The sequence below is a fragment of the Mandrillus leucophaeus genome, unplaced genomic scaffold (genome assembly GCF_000951045.1).
Source record: "Mandrillus leucophaeus isolate KB7577 unplaced genomic scaffold, Mleu.le_1.0 Scaffold23, whole genome shotgun sequence".
NCBI lineage: Eukaryota > Metazoa > Chordata > Mammalia > Primates > Cercopithecidae > Mandrillus > Mandrillus leucophaeus.
Genome location: NW_012102365.1, coordinates 1,636,764 through 1,656,132, shown reverse-complemented (window position 1 = coordinate 1,656,132; position 19,369 = coordinate 1,636,764). Strand labels below are relative to the sequence as shown.

The 19,369-nt window shown below is 52.0% G+C and overlaps 1 protein-coding gene across 1 annotated transcript in view; it reads left to right on the top strand.

Moving 5' to 3' along the window:
• SLC9A1 (solute carrier family 9, subfamily A (NHE1, cation proton antiporter 1), member 1) overlaps positions 1–19,369 on the top strand; it is a 57,802-nt gene that overhangs the window by 29,600 nt on the left and 8,833 nt on the right. The window contains exons 2-4 of the mRNA XM_011981672.1: positions 11,745–12,205; positions 16,567–16,817; positions 18,174–18,391. Coding sequence (XP_011837062.1) covers positions 11,745–12,205; positions 16,567–16,817; positions 18,174–18,391 — 930 coding nt within the window. The remainder of the gene's footprint in view (positions 1–11,744; positions 12,206–16,566; positions 16,818–18,173; positions 18,392–19,369) is intronic.

Here is a 19,369-nt window from a genome sequence, read left to right as displayed (position 1 = left end):
TGACTTGCAACTGGAAGCAATACTAAGAACAACAGATATTTGGTATACTCAATTTTTTAAATCTCAGATTTGCATTTTGCAAGCTCTACTGTACCCCCAGCAAAGAGGAAAGAAAAATCTAGCTTTCCCATGGCTCTAAAGTTTCTAGAAATGGAAGCTCTCTTACTGAGCCTTTGTTTCTTTCCCCACCTCTGCCCCACCCCAGATGTGGGGCAAACTGGTGCCTGGAGCAACAGGCAAGGACAGGCCAGGGATAGAGATGGAGTGGGGAAGGGAGCCCCTGAGCTGGGGAGCCACACACCCGGGACACTGGGAAAGGAAAGGAGGGAGATGGTAGCTTGAAATACAAAATTAGCCAGGCGTGGTATGCACCTGTAATCCCAGCTACTCAGGAGGCTGAGGCAGGAGAATCGCTTGAACCCGGAGGCGGAGGTTGCAGTGAGCCGAGATTGTGCCACTGCACTCCATCCAGCCTGGGTGACAGTGCGGGATTCTGTCTCAAAAAACAAACAAACAAACAAACAATTTTTTTTTAAAGCCCAATAAAGGGCTGGGCGTGGTGGCTCACGCCTGTAATCCCAGCACTTTGGGAGGCCAAGGTAGGCGGATTAGCTGAGGTCAGGAGTCCGAGATCAGCCTGGCCAACCTGGTGAAACCCCATCTTTACTAAAAACACAAAAATTAGCCAGGCATGGTGGCGGGCACCTGTAATCCCAGCTACTTGGGAGGCTGAGGCAGAAGTATCACTTGAACCCAGGAGGTGGAGGTTGCAGTGAGCCAGGATTGTGCCATTGCACTCCAGCACTCCAGCCTGGGTGACAGAGCAAGACTCTGTCTCAAAAAAAAAAAAAAACAATAAAAATGAAATTTGGGTAATACTTATACCGACTGCATTAGGGTTGTTGAGAGAATTAAATGAGATGCCTCGGTGCTTAGTGCAGTCTCTGCCCCATAGAAGCAGTTTAAGCACAGCAGGTGTGATTTACCATTCCCACGTAATTTTAAACAACCTATAGATGCAGAAAAGTCTGCAAGAATATATACCAAACTTAATGGAAATTTGGTTGTGGGGGAGACTGCTATAGCTGGTAAAGGGGAAGGGGGAGAATCACTGAGAGATGATTTTCCTTATACTTAAACACTTATATGACTGTTAGAAAAAAAAAGACCATGAGTTTTATTTAAAATCACCAAAGCAATATAATATATTTACATTTTGAGAAAATCAGAAGAAACCAGTGCATATCATATGGTCACCTACCAGATACCCAATCCAGCCATGAGAGTCTTTGGAGCTTGAGGTCCTACCCCTGAGCTGCCCCCCACCCCCTGAGCTAACCCCCAATGCTTCCGCAGATAACCCTCTCCCCAGGTAATCACCCTGCTGCCTGGCACCTCTCCCTTGCCAGGTACTGTTGGGCCTGTTGGAGCTCTGCCTCTTGTCAACACACAGGCTGTTTACTGCCAGTCCCAGTCCCTGTCCCTCCCCTCTCCCCTGTGAGTCATCCTCTGCTTCACTGCATGGGGACTCTTGATCCAGCGCCTTTTCTGCAGGGGGAGGGGCGATCTGCTGGAGTGAAATTTATTCAACAAATGTTTATGCAGAGCTTGGATGATTGGGAAGGTTGGGCTGGATACCAAGAGGTGCTGCCCCAGCTTGGGGTGGTATAGGGGTTACGGAAATGGGTCCTTGAGACCCAGGGAGAAGGCTGGTGGTGGTAGAACCAGGCCACAGGCTAGGATGGGGCATTCAGGGCCAGGCTGAAGGTCAGGGGACCCTCTGAGGCCTGCTGTGTCGGCTCAGGCTCCTTGACTCAGTTCCTTCCTTGGTCTGCCCTGGTCAGGCCTGTGTGCCGGCGTCTCCTGCACTGTTCACTCTCATTTCCAGGCTGGCTGCAGGCTTCAGGATCCTCAGAAGGCTTTTGAGATTACCTCTCTTTTCATTTGTTCACACTCTTCCCCCTTTAGTCAGCCACCCTTGAGACCAAACTTTAGTCCTATACCCTTCAGGAAGTGTTTATCATTCCCTTAACCTGCTTTTTCTGAGCATCACTTTTTGGGGGCCCAGAGCTGTGTGCTGGGATGCCAGGCTGGCTGAGGCACTGAACACAGAGCTCCTCAGTTTGGAGGAGCATCTGACTCAGCCTAGGGAGGGCGGGGGTGTGGCTCCAGGAAGGCTTCCCAGAGGAGGTGACACCTGCACTGGGGTTTTTTGTTTTTTTCTTTTTGTTTTTTTGAGACGGAGTCTCACTCTGTTGCCCAGGCTGGAGTGCAGTGGTGCGATCTTGGCTCTCTGCAACCTGCGCCTGCAGGGTCAAGCATTTCTCATGCCTCACCCTCCTGAGTAGTGGGACTACAGGCGCACACCCAGCTAATTTTTTCTGTTTTTAGTAGAGATGGATTTTCACCATGTTGGCCAGGGTAATCTCGAACTCGGGACCTCAGGTGATCAGCCCACCTCTGCCTCCCAAAGTGCTGGGATTACAGGTGTGAACCACCGTGCCTGGCCCTCCACTGAGATTTGAAAGGTGGGTAGAAGTTCCAGGTGAGGAAGATTTTCCCGCTGTTTGCTTAGAGGTAGGATTTGGGGACTTCTGGCTGCTGGAGTCAAGGAGTTGATGTAGATGGGACAGGTGAGAGGAGAAAGGAAAGAGAGAGAGAGAGGCTATACATCGTGAGGGATTTGTAACTCAGTGCCAAGGTCCCTGAGCCTGTAATCCGCTATCACAACATGCCTGCCTCTGGAACAGCCTCTCTTGCCAGGTCTCTAAGGCAGTTGGTGCTGGCTAAATTGCTGCTTATTACTCCAGGGGCCTCCCAGGCCCCCCAGCCTGCCTTACCTCTCTTTTCTCAGTCGTCTCAGTGCACAAGTTGCTCCTGTGTCTAGTCCCTGTTCTCACTTGTTTACAGACAAGAAAATGGAGGCTATTCCATTGTGTAGTGATTTACCCAAAGCTTATGGTTATTAAAGGGCAGAGCAGGGTCTGGACCCGGGGTTTTGGCCTCCTGGCGCGCTCTTCTCTTTTCCATGACTCAGGTAGCCCAGTGTATGCTGGTTGTGTTTTCTGACAGCTTTTTACCTACTTTCTCATCCAGACCTGATGTTCCCGGAGGGTGAGACCCTGTCTCTTCAACATAGTAAGAGCCCCTGAAATGTGGATTGAAACAAACAAGAAATAAAAGTGCTGTTTGGAAGAATGATGGGGAAAGGCACAGAGAGAGACTGATTGCCCTGGGTATGGGGAAGCATGCCTGCCCAGGTACTTGGAACAGATTTATTTATGGCTGTTTTTGTGGGGGAGGCATATTTATTGCAGACTTGAATTCTCTTCCTGGTGATCCTGACAAGCTGTTTTCTTTGAAGCAGCATGGCCCAAAGAACTAGCAGTTCAGAGAACTGGATTCTAATGATGACCCTGCCACTTCCCAGCTAGGTAGCCTTGGACAAGTCACCTCTCTGAACCTGGATTTCTTCATCTGTCAAATTGGGGGTCAGAATGTGAGATGAAATGAGAGGGGGTGTGTATAAGCCCCCTGCACAGAGCCTTCCATCAGATTCTCCAGGTGTCCAGTGTTTGTCTCCTGGGTGCTGGAGAGTTTATCTTTTTTTTTTTTTTTTGAAACAGAATTTTGCTCTGTTGCCCAGGCTGGAGTGCAATGGTGTGATCTCGGCTCACTGCAACCTCTGCCTAACAGGTTCAAGTGATTCTCTTGCCTCAGCCTCCTGAGTAGCTGGGATTAGAGGTGTCTGCCACCACACCTGACTAATTTTTATATTTTTAGTAGAGACGAGGTTTTGCCACGTTGGTCACTGTGGTCTAGAACTCCTGACCTCAGGAGATCCACCTGCCTTGGCCTCCCAAAGTGCTGGGATTACAGACGTGAGCCGCCACGCCCAGCTGGCTGCTACATTTTTTAAAAAGTATTATTTGGCCAGGCGCGGTGGCTCACGTCTGTAATCCCAGCACTTTGGGAGGCCAAGGTGGGCGGATCACGAGGTCGAGATCGAGACCATCCTGGCCAACATGGTGAAACCCCATTTCTACTAAAAATACAAAAATTAGTTGGGCATGGTGGTGCACGCCTGTAGTTTAGCTACTCAGGAGGCTGAGGCAGGAGAATTGCTTAAACCCAGGAGGTGAGCTGAGATCACACCACTGCACTCCAGACTGGCAACAGAGCAAGAGTCCACCTCAGAAAAATAAATAAATAAAAAATGAAAAGTATTATTCATTGAGTTTCTGCTGTGGGATGGGAGTTTTGTTGTTGTTGTTGTTGTTGTTTTTTCTGAAACGGAGTCTCACTCTTGTTGCCCAGGCTGGAGTACAGTGGCACGATTTCGGCTCACTGCAGCCTCCGCCTTCCAGGTTCAAGCGATTCTCCTGCCTTAGCCTCTCCAGTGGCTGGGATTACAGGTACCCACCACCACGCCTGGCTAATTTTGTATTTTTAATAGAAGAGGGGTTTCACCATGTTGGCCAGGCTAGTCTCAAACTCCTGACCTCGGGTGATCCACCCACCTCGGCCTCCCAAAGTGCTGGGATTACAGGTGTGAGCCTCCGAGCCTGGCCGGGAGTTCTAATTAAATTATCTCAAAGTTGCTTTTAATCATCATCATCCTAGTTACAGAGAGGAAATGAGACTCAAAGACACATGTACCAGGTATTGTGCTGAGTCTTTTATGTACGTCATATCATTTAATCTTCACAAGAGCCCTCTTGTTTGGATATTGACAAAAGCTTGGTGAAGTCAGCCTGCCTTCCTATTTATTGTCTTCTTTACTTGTTTTTCTTTCATTCATTACCCACATATCCATTTACTATGTGCAAGGTACTATACTAGACTTTTTAAAGGATACAAACGCTTCTCTTCTGGCAAACTTCTATTGATCCTTCAAAGCCCAATTCAAATGGTCCCCGCTCTGGGAACACCACTTAGTCTTGAAACTCCAGACCCATCCCCACCTCCTTCTTTCCCATACTTCACATCTAACAAGTGAAGTTTACTTCATTTTTCTTTCCTTTTTACATTAGAGATAAGGGCTCACTCTATCTCCCAGGCTGAAGAGTAGTGGCACTGTCATAGCTCACTGTAGCTCCAAACTCATGGACTTAAGCAATCCTCCTGCCTCATACACCACCACATCCAGCTAATTATTATTATTATTATTATTTTTTGTAGAGATGGGGTCTCACTATATTGCCCAGACTGGTCTCAAATTCCTAGCCTCAAGCAGTCTTCTCCCCTCAGTCTCCCAAAGTGCTGAGGTCAGTTTTGTTTCAGTTCACAAATAGTTGATGCCTACTCTGTGCTGGAAGCTGGAGACCCACGTGAATCTAGACAGTTACTACCCTCAAGGAGCTTATAGCCCAGTGATGGACACAGACACACCAACAGGTCACAGTAATGCAGAGTGAATTGTATTATACTTGGGTTTTAAAGAAAGTTACAATAGTAATAGGAGGCACCACACTGGCTAACATTGAGTACCATTATTGCTTGGTGCTCTTTATCCTTATTTCCTCTTGTACTCCAGAAACCCTCTGAAATAGGCTTTTACACAGATGGAGAAACTTTGAGGGGAGGGATGTAACTTGTCTAAAGCCCCCCAGCAAGTTGTGGCTGGGCTCTGATTAGAACTCAGTTTTCTGACAGTGGGAACATAGGGTGGGGTGGCCAGTGCCATGTGTCTTTGTCTCCTCTGCAGGTCTGGCTGTGAACCTGCTGAGGCAGTGGCTGAGTCTGTCCTAATGTGGCTTTTCTTTCTCCCTGGTCCTCCTAGCTGACATTGATGGTAGGAAGAATTAGCCTTGAGAATCAGACTCAAAAAGAGTCAGAGCCCTCCTGGACCCATGGGTCCTCCAGCCCCAGTGGACACCAGGGCTGAGTGCAGATCAGCCAGGCAGGGGCTGAACAGTCTGAATAGTTATCACTTCTTGCTCTACAAGTTTGGTAGAAAAGACTGACCCATCCTGGCTGAGTTAACTCAGGAGAGCTTCCTGGAGGGGGCAGCCTTAGAAGATAGGAAGGATTTCATGAAGTCTTTACTAGGCCACTAGACTAGAAGGGGAGCAGTGGGATACTTCCTGGAGAGGAGCTCATGGAAAGAAATACCTACCTCTGACCCTTTGGGAATTGCTTTGGGCCTCTTTAGTCCTAGGCTCACACACCCCTCAGAAACAAAGTGAGAATAAAGCCAGGGATAAAACGGTGAGTGGCCAGAACACAGACTCTGGAGCCAGACTACCTGGATTTGAATCCCAGTTACCAGCTATGTGACTTTGATCAAGTTGCTTAACCTTTCTGTGCTTCAGTTTCCTCATCTGTAAAATAGGGGGATGGTAATTGTGACTTCCCAGAACTGTGTGAAGAGCAAATGGGTTAAGAAGCATCAGAGTGTGCTGCTGTAAACTGTAGAGTGCTGGGCTTTCGTTAGGAAGTATTAGCTTTCATTGCTGCAGTTGAGACTGGTTGCTGGGGCAGTTGAAGAGGGAGTTAAAGAAATGGAATCGTTGTGCAACTAGGAATCCCTTGGGACCTGGCCGAGTTGCAGCCCCAGAGCAGTCCTCAGGCCTGGAAGTAGGGCGACAGAGCCCTCAGTGTGTCCCTGGGTCCCTGGTGACCTGGCACTATGGGCCAAAGAGACCCCTCTTCCCAGCACTCTCCTCTGACTTCCCAGGCCAGAGGAGGGTTGTGGGAAGGGGGATCAGGCATGTCTGGTCACCCTGGCAACCCAGGGTGATGTGGGACAGCCTTGCCTGCTCCACTGAGCCAGTCTCAGCAGATGGGGACCGTCCGAGAAGATATAAATAAAACATTCTTGTGGTGCAGAGCAGCCGCAGGGGGCTGGGAACCCCCATCAATTGGAGGTTTGGTGAGGTGTCTGCTCAGCAAGAGTGTGTGTGTGTGTGTGTGTGTGTGTGTGTGTGTGTGTGTGTGTGTGTTCGTTCCAGCTACCACCTACACTAGATAGAATGAAAAACACTTCTCCCATCCCCCAGCCTCTTGTAAAAGGAGAGCCAACTCTGAACTGTGTCAGAGGGTTTGGCCTGTGGCTGCGCTTGGAGATGCCAAATTCCACACTTTCGTGCCTCCTTGTTCTGGGAGGACTGGACGTCCTCGAAGGAGGCTGTGTGGCTTGTGCACACCACAGGGCTTGGAGTGTCACGGACTACTGGGGTAGAACTGGACACGTGATCAATGACAGGTCACTGGCTGTCTCTGTCTCCATTTCCCTGACTGTATAATGGAGAATTTAGATGCTCTCCAAGATCCATTCCAGCTCTCACGTCTCTGGTTCTTACTCTGTCTCTTCCCACCCCTGATTTCACCCTGGTGACATCACTGCTGCTGCACGTTTGGGCCCTGAAAGTTTTGCCTCATCTCTTGGCATCCTGGGATCTTGCCTCCATGCAGGGCTTTTGTCAGGGTTCCAGGGGCCCCAGCCATCCTTCTGTGCCCCTTTCACCACACCAGGAGTCAGCAAGCGCCTTACACTTTGTGGGGACTCTGCAGGGATGCAGAGTGAGCGCAGTTGGTGGAGTCAGGACGTTGGGAGAGGGACAAGCCAGCACAGGTCCAGGGGCTGCTTCCCACTTGCCTGAGCCATTGCTCCTGAAGGAGCCTCCTTCTGATGACAGAATCCCTTCCTCCCCCAGCCCTGGAAGTGCTTTCCAGTAATGTGCCTCCTACCCGTGGGCAGGGAGCCAAGAGTGGATCTCAGACCTTTCTCATCAGCCTGGCCCGGCCCGGCCCGGCCCGGCCCGGCCCTCCCCTCGGGTCCAGAGAGCCCATCAGGGCCTAAAGCTCCTTCAGCTCACTGAGCGCCAGAGCCAAAACAGGAAAGCCGGGGAAACCAGCTCCGGGAACATGGCTCCAGCCCCAAGTACTCTGGAACTGGCTGAAGGAGAAAGAGGTCGCTGTGCTGTAGTCAGGAGGCGCAGGACCCAGTCGTGGTTGGCCTGGCTGAGTGCATCCAGCCTCCTCTCAGAGCTTGCTTTTCTTGTGTCCAATAGGAATGCCAGCTGTCTGTTCACCTGGTCATAGAAGCTCCAAGGGCTGGAATAGCATGGCCCTCCCCATTAGCTGCTCACGGAGGTTCAGAGTCTGAGTCACCTCAATGTCTTCAGTGTCCAATATGGCCTGGCTCAGAGAAAATACCGAGCTTTGAGTAAAAAATTAATTAGTGTTCTCTGCTACAGGTTTGAGACACCTAAGCTAGAATAGAGGTCCTCCCTTAGACACTGGCGAAGCGGCATAACCTTGCCGACCTCAGATTTGTCTTCTGCAAAATGGAGGCAATACCTATCCCAAGGACTGTGGTGAGAACTGAATGAGATGGTGTGTGCCAGGCTCCCAGCACAGTTCTGGCTCATGGGACACCCTCAGAGCTGAGGAGCCTTCTTTATGTTGCTGCTCTTGGCTTGTTTCACATGCCTGCCCCCTCCCCAGGCAGGAGCTGTGGCCAACTCTTCTCTGGGTCTCCTAGGCACTGTCTGGCGATTTATGGGGCCAGAAAAGCTCTGTGGATTGGGCTGATGGCACAGAGTGGGGGTAGGAGGCATTTTTAGAGCCTGACCTCTTAGGTGGAGGTGGAAGCCATCATCTGCCTGCCCTGGACTCTCTTTAGACTCTGCCTTCTCCTAAGGCAGCTCTTGGTGCTCACGCCAGGTCAGGGGCAGGGAGGCTGTGGAGGGGGCCAGCATGCAGCTGGCTGGAGCTGGACTTCTGGCCTTGGGAAGGTGCTTTCTGGCCCCTGCCTTGAAGGAGCTCTGCTCCCCTAAATCTTCATCCTGCTTATCTCCCCTGTGCTGTACCTGTCTCCCCTCCAGCACACTGCAGGTCTTTGGGGTGTGGTGCCATTGTCTTACCCCAGCTGCTTCTGCCTGGGTTGTCTGACTGATCTCAGTGGGTGCCAGGAAGAAAGACAGGAACCTGGGAGATGACTGCAGATTGAAGGCTATGAGAGAGGGAGGCACCAGAAGATTCCTGCCCTAACCTGGGCAGACAGGTGGTGGTCAGAGAATACTTCCTGGAGGAGGAGGCAGGCAGAGGATATGATGTCAGCCACATACAGTGGGGGTAGGGGTAGAGGAATGATTTCTAGAGAGGAACTAGACTAGGCGAAGATTGGCAGGCAAAAGAGGATGTGGCTCATATGGGGCAATTGCAAGGAATTTGGCAAGGCTGAAACCTAAGAGTTGACAGTGGGGAGAATGGGACATGAGGCAAGACCAGATGACAGAGGCCGTGCTGAAAACGTGGGCTTTATCCTCTACAGCAAGAGAGACTTGGGCCCAACATGACTAGCCCTTCCCAGTGGACCAGCCAGCTACACACTGGATGTTGACTGGTGGACAGTACAAAGACTGGGGTACTTTTCAGCAAAAGAGGTGATTTTGGAATTATTTTCGCTTTTATTGATGTGGAAAGTAGATGAACAAAAAGTGACTTTTGGTCATGTCTATTTTGAAATCAGGAGATTGCACATGGTGCCTTCGAGGTCCTCTTGGCCTAGGATGGCGATGTCTTTTTTTCCCAATGTGTTTTGAGTGTCCCAGGGTGCTTGGCATTGTGCCAGGATTCTGGGCCTGGATAGTGTTCAGTGTGTGAACTTTTTTTTTTTTTTTTTTTTTTTTTTTTTTTTTGAGATGGAATCTTGTTCTGTTGCCCAGGCTGGAGTGCAATGGCGCAATCTCAGCTCACTGTAACTTCCACCTCCCAGGTTCAAGCAATTCTCCTGTCTCAGCCTCCCAAGTAGCTGGGACTACAGGTGCCGGCCACTATGCCTGGCCAATTTTTATATTTTTAGTAGAGACAGTGTTTCACCATATTGGTCAGACTCGTCTTGAACTCTTGACCTCAGGTGATCCACCCACCTTGGCCTCCCAAAGTGCTGGAATTACAGGCGTGAGCCACTGTGCCCAGCCAGCAGTGTGAACTTTGACTTGTCACTGTACTAGCACTGCCCAGATTCCTACCTGAGAGTAGGAAGGGCTTTGGGCATGGAGAGGGAAGTTCCTCCTCTGTCCCAAGGATCTCAAGAGTAAGTAATGAGAGCAGAGGCCTGGCCAGGCATGCAGGTTATCGGAAATCTTGGGTGATGTCCCAGCCCTGTGTATTTTCAAGTCAGCCAGTATTTGTTGAGCACCTCTAGTGTCTTAGCCCTGGGTGTATAATGATAAGCAGTTACGGGATCTGCCTGCACAGAGCTTGCAAGATAGGGAAGGAGAGGAGAAAGAGCCTTGCTTTTGTTTGTTTATTTATTTATTTATTTATTTATTTGAGGCTGGGCTCAAGTGATCCTCCTGCCTCAGCCCTCCTGACTAGTTGGGACTACAGGCGCACACCATGCCCAGCTATTTTTTTTTTTTTAAGTGGAGATGAGGTCTCCTATGTTGTACAAGCTGGTGTCAAATTATTGACCTCAAGTGATCCTCCCACCCCAGCCTCCTAAAGTGCTGGAATTACAGACATGAGCCACCGTGCCAGGCCAGAGAGAACTTTCCTCTTGAGCAAAGGGTCATGACTATGATGACTATGACTCTTGACTCTGCCACCCCTAGGAGCATGGTACCCAACATACAACTAGATGCTCAGGTTTTTCCACCTACTTTCCCACCCCAAAACAAAACAAACAATAGAAACCATTCACAGGAGCTCAGGGTTCTCTGGTCATACCTGGTATTGAGAGAGGCCCCTCTCATGGGGATTTTTGCTACTTCTCAGCTCTGGGTTTGGAGCCTCAAGGTGGAATACAGCAGAGCGGCCTGCTGCTGGCCAGGACGCGGCCTGGGGAGATGGCTGGTGGGTCTTAGGCAGAAGGGTGTGTGAGGAGGCCTTGATGGAAGGGAAGGATAAGCGAGCTTGAATTACAGAACTGTGCAGTTTGATGGGAACTGGGGCATCAGACCTGGGTTCTATCTGGTTCTGCTCCCCATTTGCTGTGTGACTTTGGGCAAGTCCCTTCCCTTTTCTGAGCCTTAGTTGCCCCATCTTTAAAGTGGGTGGCATTGAGCTAGAAGTGGGATAGCAAATAGATTTTATCTCACCTGCCAAACCTGGTTGCCATTGGCGTCCTTGAGCCATGTCTCAGGCAGCTGCCTGGACTCAGCTGGAAAGCCTACTCTTTTGCAGGTTTGCAGACCCCAGGCCTTATTATCCCCAAGTTCCTTCCCACGCTGGTATTCTTAGATTCTTCTGTGCTTTCTTCTGTCTCCTATGCCACTCCCCACCAGCTGGTTGTCTGCCTTCTGCTTAAACAGCTCCGTGATAGGGAACTGCCATCTTCCTTCAGACAGAATTATTAGATTGTTATTCCTTAGGTTGAGCTCAGATCTGCCTCCCTGAACTTGTGCCTGGAATAATGCCTTGGGTTCAGGCGTAGGTGATGCCCGTAGGTACTTGGCACGTCAGTAATCAATTTATAATTTCTGCTTTCTGGAGGCTTATAGAACTGCTACTTGATAACATTTTATGACAGCGACAGAGATAGCATGTATGTATCCTTTGAAAAAAGTGCTTTAAAAACACTGTCACTTGGTTTATGATGGCAAACCTGTGAAGCTAGCATTGTCCCTTCCAGGCGAGGAAGCAGCGGCTCAGAGAGTTAACAGAGCAGCCCTCTGAGACCCAGCCTGTGCACCTCTGGCCAGCTGCGCTCCTCATCCCCGGCCCATCCCCAGCCTTCTGTTCTCCCGGCTCCTCCGAAAGCCCATGGCCTCCCGTTCTCTCGCCCTCCGCAGGTTTCCATGTGATCCCCACTATCTCAAGCATCGTCCCGGAGAGCTGCCTGCTGATCGTGGTGGGGCTGCTGGTGGGGGGCCTGATCAAGGGTGTAGGCGAGACACCCCCCTTCCTGCAGTCCGACGTCTTCTTCCTCTTCCTGCTGCCGCCCATCATCCTGGACGCCGGCTACTTCCTGCCGCTGCGGCAGTTCACAGAAAACCTGGGCACCATCCTGATCTTTGCCGTGGTGGGCACACTGTGGAACGCCTTCTTCCTGGGCGGCCTCATGTACGCCGTGTGCCTGGTGGGCGGTGAGCAGATCAACAACATCGGCCTCCTGGACAACCTGCTCTTCGGCAGCATCATCTCGGCCGTGGACCCCGTGGCGGTTCTGGCTGTCTTTGAGGAAATTCACATCAATGAGCTGCTGCACATCCTTGTCTTTGGGGAGTCCTTGCTCAATGACGCCGTCACTGTGGTGAGGAGGCCAGGGGCCATGCCCATGTCCAAACGGTACAAACCCGAATCCAGGCCCAGCAGTGAATCCCTCATCCGCTCGTTAATAACAGTAATAAAAACAGCTGGGGCCGGGCACGGTGGTTCTTGCCTGTAATCCCAGCACTTCAGGAGGCTGAGGTGGGTGGATCACGAGGTCAGGAGATCGAGACCATCCTGGCTACCACGGTGAAACCCCATCTCTACTGAAAATACAAAAAATTAGCTGGGCGTGGCGGCAGGCGCCTGTAGTCTCAGCTACTCGGGAGGCTGAGGAAGGAGAATGGCGTGAACCCAGGAGGTGGCCCTTGCAGTGAGCTGAGATCTGGCCACTGCACTCCAGCCTGGGTGACATAGCGAGACTCTTTCTCAAAAAAAACAAAAAACAAAAAAAACACAGCTAAGGCCCATTTCCCCTTCCTGAGTGCCAGGCACCATGCTGAGCCGTTTGGCATGGATTATCTCATTTAAGTCCTCATGGCTGCCTTAGGAGGTGCTTATTATTCTCATTTTCCAGGGGAGGACACAGTCCCAAAGAAGTTAAATAACCTGCTGGAATATGAACCAGTTTGTGATTGAACCAGGTCTGTCTGACTCCAGGGCCTAAACTCTTGGTTTTGCTAGATTATATGCTCTCTCCTTGACTTGACTTGCTTTTTGTTTTTTAAGAGACAGGGTTTTGCCCTGTCTCCTGGGCTGGTGAAATGGTATGGTCATAACTCACTGCAGCCTCAACTACCTGGGCCTGAGATCCTCCTGCCTCAGCCTTCCGAGTGGCTGGGACTACAGGCATGCAGCACCACACCTGGCTAATTTTTTAAATTTTTTGTAGAGATGGGGTTTGACCATGTTACCCAGGCTGGTCTTGAACTCTTGGCCTCAAACAATCCTGCCTCAGCCTCCCAAAGTGCTGAGATTACAGACCTGAACCAACAAGCCTGGCCCGTCACTTGCATTTTGATGTGATCTTGGGCAAATTACTTTTACTCTCTGTGCCTCAGTTCCCTCTTCACAGACCATGTCATCTGTGAGGGGTCTTTCAGCTCTCATGTTGGCTGTATCTTAAGTTAGAATTCGGTTTGTGCACAGTTTTTGGGCAGAGATTATGGAAAGGGACCTTGTCTCCAAAACATCTAGAAGGTGATAAGTAAAATAAGTTGGCCACTTGCTTGCTGTGCAACCGTAAGCAAATGCTATACCTCTGTGGCCCTCACCTTTTTTTTTTTTTTTCTGAGACGGAATCTTGCTCTGTCTCCCAGACAGGAGTGCAGTGTTGCAATCTCAGCTCACTGCAACCTCCGCCTCCCAGGTTCAAGCAGTTCTCCTTCCTCAGCCTCCCAAGTAGCTGGGATTACAGGCGTTTGTCACCATGCCCAGCTAATTTTTGTGTTTTTAGTAGAGACCGGGTTTCGCCATGTTGGCCAGGCTGATCTCGAACTCCTGACCTCAGGTGATCCACCCACCTCAGCCTCCCAAAGTGCTGGGATTACAGGCGTGAGCCACCGCGCCCAGCCGGCCTCACCTTTGATAGCTGCAAAGTGGCAGACGATTAGTGCTTTCGTTCAGGATCTGCACGTGGTGGCTCCATATACACCTGCACATGCCCTTCCTCCCAGCTGGTTTCCTTGGGAAACAGATGTGTGCATGTGCCTATTCAAACATTGTGTTGTGAGAACACTTCCACCCCCTCCTGAGCTGTCCCCCTCAGAGCAGCTGCACTCACAGGAAAGCTCAAGGGCACATGTGCATGTCCAGGCCATGACTCCCTCCTCTGTAGCCCCAGCCCTCAGGAAGCAGCACCTCAGAGTAGAGACAGACTGTGGTGTTCGGCTGCTGGCAGCCTCAGCTTCCTGTTCCTACCTGGCCTCCTCATGAGGCTGGGTAGAGCAGCAGCCTGGCCTGAGCAGGCAGGCCTCCGTCCTGGCTTCCTCTAGCACAGGCTGTTGCCCAGGGTTACCACATGAGCCTCAGTTTCCCCATCTGTGACATAGGGATTGCAGTACTCAGCCTGTCATCCTCCCAGGCTTCTTACAGGGTTACTTACGTTAGTGAGTCATACTCACTGATGTCTGTGAAGCCAGTGGTTGCCAAAGATAAAGCCCTCTCCAGTGGGATCTGGGTGTTGGGGTTCAGGTGAGCACTGCTGTGGAGCTTGGGGCATGGTTGCATCAAGCAGGTAACAGACCCAGCCACTTGTGGACCCACGGTCGTGTCTCCCAAAGGCAGTGGCAGCGGTGGTAGTGATTGCTGGTGTTCACTGGGTGCTTCCTGTCTGAATGTGTATTGCCTCATTTTTATTTATTTGTTTAGAGACAGAGTCTCCTTCTGTCACACAGACAGTGTCACCCAGGAGTGCAATAGCACAATCATAGCTCACTGCAGCCTCAAACTCCTCAAATGATCCTCCCCTCTTAGCCTCCCGAGTAGCTGGGACTGCAGGTGCTGGCCATCACACCCAGCTAATGTATTTATTTGTTTATTTTGTAGATATGGGGTCTCATTATATTGCCTGGGCTGGTCTCAATCTCCCGAGCACAAGCGATGCTCCCTCCTTGGCCTCCCAGAGTGCTGAGATTACAGGCGTGAGCCTTGGTGCCTGGCCTGTGTTGCCTCATTTAATCTGTACAGTAACTCCATGAGGTTGACACAGTTATATCCCAGTTTTTTGAGATGAGGAAACTGAGGGACAGAGAGGTTACATTAGCCTGATATATGATATAGCTGAGGTTCAAATCCGTAGTCTGAGTCCAAAGCCCAAGTGCTTACCACTGTGTTACTCTGCTTCTCTGTAGTTCCAGGGATAATAGCACCAGGCGGGAAAGGAGGACTTTCCCCTCTGTGCCCACTCCATGGGCCCATGTGGTAGACCATGAGGACCCATGAATCCCCTCAGGCCAGGAATGAGTTTAGGTAGCCCACGGCTGAGCATGCCCCTGCTAAGAGGCTGTCTGCTGCTGGAGCCCTGCCCTATCCCCCAGACGGCTGGGGCCAGGCAGCACCAGGTCTGGCCAGTGCTCTGCATCTCCCCTTCCTGCCTGGGCCAAGTCAGGTCTTTCTGGAGCTCTGAGCACGGGTGTGAGTGCCCCATTTCCCAGAGAGTAAAGCCGGAGGCCGACCCTGAGCTGCCTGGTCTCAGGTCTGTGCCCTAGACAGGTCACTCCTCACAGTCCATTCCTCCTGCTCCAGGTCCTGGGGGCTTTGGAGGGTTCCCTGTCATGGATCCTCAAGTCCTCCCCTCCCTTCCCCCAAGCCTGGAAAGTCCCTGCTGCTTCCTGACAGAGCTGTCTAGGACAGCCTTGAGCCAGGCAGCTCAGGGACCCAGCAACAGGCAGGGCAGACCCTCAAAGCCGAGCCTGCTAAGGAGGCCTCAGCCATGGCTGTCAGGGAACAAGTTCTGGGCCCAGTTCTGCTCCTGGGCTGGGGGCCCCCTGGCATGTTGTTTTACCACTGTGAGCCTCAGTTTAGCAAAGGAGCATCCTTGACCCACCTGCCTCACATGGTGGTTGAGTGTCGACTTGGATAAAGACCATCAAAGGGCTTTACAGCATATGAAGTGCCACTTAAACGTCTGATGGTAGGGTTGCAGTGACCATCTGTTTCCCAGTCCAGGAGACAGGGGCACCTTAGCGAGCCTCTAATTCCATAGCATCTGAACTTGGCTGTTCATTGCAATCCCTGGGGGGCTTGTTACATAGAGATTTCTTGGCCCTATCCCAGAGAGTCCAAGTCCAGTATGGCCTGAACATATGTATTTTCAGAAAGCTCCAGAGGTTAAGAAATCACCTTCTAGTTCGTTGTGTGAATGTCCCTTTTTTGTGCTGAAGGAGGGACTGAAACCCAGTGATGGGTATGACATACCCAAGGTCAGGCAGTGAGAGGCAGACTTGATAGCACCAGGTGTGGCTAACACTGCATCAGGTAAGGCTCCAAGCACTTGATTCGCTGATTTAGTCCTCACAGCAGTCCTAAAAGTTGGCATTATTATCCTCATTTTATAGACGGAGAAAACTGAAACACAGGAAGATGAATTTGCTTCCTTTACATAGCTCAGGAGAGGCAGAGCCAGGATTCCAGTCCAGGCAGTTTGGCTTCAGGGTCTTCACAGAGCTCCCCAGGGTCCACCCTTCACCAGTGTGGCACGTGGCCGGCCCAGAGCAAGCCAAGCCCCGCAGCCCCAGGCTGAGGTTTTGAGCACCTCCTTGGCACTAGGGTTTCTCTGCTACCGTGTGGCCTCTTCTTGTGGCCATGGTTAACGGAGGGGACAGGATCACCCTGGGTGGACCCCAGGGAGCCGTGGGGCCAGGGCCCTCTCCTCTCACCCACCAGCCTACACACCCTCCCCAGGTCCTGTATCACCTCTTTGAGGAGTTTGCCAACTATGAGCACGTGGGCATCGTGGACATCTTCCTCGGCTTCCTGAGCTTTTTCGTGGTGGCCCTGGGCGGGGTGTTTGTAGGCGTGGTCTACGGGGTCATCGCAGCCTTCACCTCCCGATTTACCTCGCACATCCGGGTCATCGAGCCGCTCTTCGTCTTCCTCTACAGCTACATGGCCTACTTGTCGGCCGAGCTCTTCCACCTGTCAGGCATCATGGCGTGAGTCTGCATGCAGCAGGCAGTGGGCTTGGCAGGGTGGGGACGGGGGCTGCCAGCCTGGATTCCCCAGGTTTGTAGGGTCACGGAGCTCCCAGGGCCCAGCCTTGAGCTCCAGGGATGAGACATGAGCTCCAGGCTCCAGACGTGCTTGGTAGCCATTTAAATGGCCGAGGGCATCAGTGGCTTCCTAGAAGAGGGGCACTTCTGCTAGGCACCCTGGGGTCCAGGAATCTGGAGAGAGCATTTCAGGCTATGAGCAGATGAGGCAAGAGCGACCTGCATAAGGGCAAGCCCAGAGCAGAGCGTTGGAAGCCACCAAGCTTCAAGCTGAGGAAAGCCACAGCCCTGCTACTTCATTTGTCTCAAAGGGAGTCCCCTTAGCAGCCCCAGTAGGAGGCTCACCAGGCCTGAGTCCTGGCGGTCCTGAGGCCCCCGCCAGGTTTGGAAATGGGGAGAATGGGGTGTGGAGAGGCAGTGAGGGGTGAACGTGTTCCAGTGCCGAGGCAAGGCAGAACTGGGGTTCAGGACCCCTGGCTTGCAGGAGCAGAGCCTGGGTGTGAGCGCTGGGCTGGGAGGACCCCAAGCTCCAAGCAGCTGCTTGAAACAAAGCTCCCTGTGGAGACCCCCATGCAGTGGCAGATACCACCCTTGAGGGGAAGAAACCCAGGAGACCATGGGCCTGTGTCATTGACTCCTGTTGGGTCAAGTGGCAGCGTGGCCTTGGGGCAAAGGTGCAGGCTTTGGAGTTGGACACAGTGTGGTTTGTGTGTCTTGCCTTTGCTACCTGCAGGCAGCGTGACGGGACAGGTGACTATTTCTCTTAGAATCAGATTTCTCTCTTTTTTTTTTTCTTTTTGAGACGGGATCTCACTCTGTCACCCAGACTGGAGTGCAGTGGCACAATCTCAGCTCACTGCAGCCTCCACCTTCTGGGTTCAAGAGATTCTCCCACCTCAGCCTCTCAATTACGTGGGATTATAGGTGCCCACCACCGCGCCTAGCTAATTTTTGTATTTTTAGAAGAGACTGGGTTTCACCACGTTGGCCACGCTGGTCTCAAATTCCTGGCCTCAAGTGAGCTGCCTGTCTCCGTCTCCCAAAGTGCTGGGATTACAGGCGTGAGCCACCGTGCCCAGCCAAGATCACTCATTTTAAAAATGGAGGAATAGACCCGTGTCTGTAGGGTTGATGTGAGGATGAGTGGCAACAGGGTGTAAAGCACACAGCGGGCCCCTGGCCCATAGAGGAGCTCGGAACACAGGCACCTTGGTCATGGCCCCATTGCCGCTGGCAGCAGAGGGGCTCGGGCAGGTGCAGCTCAACGTGGAGCCCTGACCCTGCTCTTTCCTGCCCCAGGCTTATAGCCTCGGGAGTGGTGATGCGCCCCTATGTGGAGGCCAACATCTCCCACAAGTCCCACACCACCATCAAATACTTCCTGAAGATGTGGAGCAGCGTCAGCGAGACCCTCATCTTCATCTTCCTTGGCGTCTCCACGGTGGCTGGCTCCCACCACTGGAACTGGACCTTCGTCATCAGCACCCTGCTCTTCTGCCTCATCGCCCGCGTGCTGGGTGAGGGCCAGGGCTGGGGTGGGGGGGGTGTGGTATGTGTGGGAGGTGGTGGGCTGTGGTGCTGTGTGCGTGGGGTGTGTAGTGCACTATGTGGAAGGGCCAGGCTATGTGGTGTGTGCATGTGGTGCAGTGTGGATTGTGTGGAGGGGCTGGGCTATGTCGTGTGTGTACGTGTATTGCATGTGTGGTGCGTGTAGTGCATTGTTGGGGGCTGGATGTGTGTGTGGTGTGTAGGTAGTGTTGTGTGGAGGGGTTGGGGGTGTGTGTGTGTAGTATGTTGTGTGAAGGGGCTTTGTATATGTGTGTGTGCTATGTGGAGGGGTTGGGCTATGGTGCAGTGTGTGTGTATAGTGTGTTGTGTGGAAGAGCTTTGTGTGTGTGTTGTGTGTGTGTAGGGGCTGGGTGTGTGTGTAGGGGTTGTGTGTGTTTGTGTGTAGGGGCTGGGTGTATGTAGGGGTTTGTGTGTGTGGAGGGACTGGGTGTGTATAGTGCGTTGTGTGGAGGGGCTTTGAGTGTGTGGAGGGGCTGGGGTGTATTTGGAGGGTTGGCAATGTGTGTATGTCTGGAGGGGCTGGGTGTGTGTGTGTGTGGAGGGGCTGGGTGTGTGTGTGTGTAGGGGGCTGGGTGTGTAGGAGCTGGGAGTGTGTGGAGGGGCTGGGTGTGTGTGGAGGAGCTGGGAGTATGTGTGTAGGGGTTGGATGTGTGTGTAGGGGTTAGGGGTGTGTGTGTGTGGATGGGGCTGGATGTGTGTGTGTGTGGGGGCTGGATGTGTGTGTAAGGGCTGGATGTGTGTGAAGGAGTTGGGTGTGTGTGGGTGTGTGTGTGTAGGGGCTGGATGTGTGTGTGAAGGAGTTGGGTGTGTGTGGGTGTGTGTGTGTAGGGGCTGGGGGTGTGTGTGTGTGTAGGGGCTGGGTACGTGTGTGTGTGGAGAGGCTGGGTGTGTGGGAGTGTGTGTGTGTAGGGGCTGAATGTGTGTGT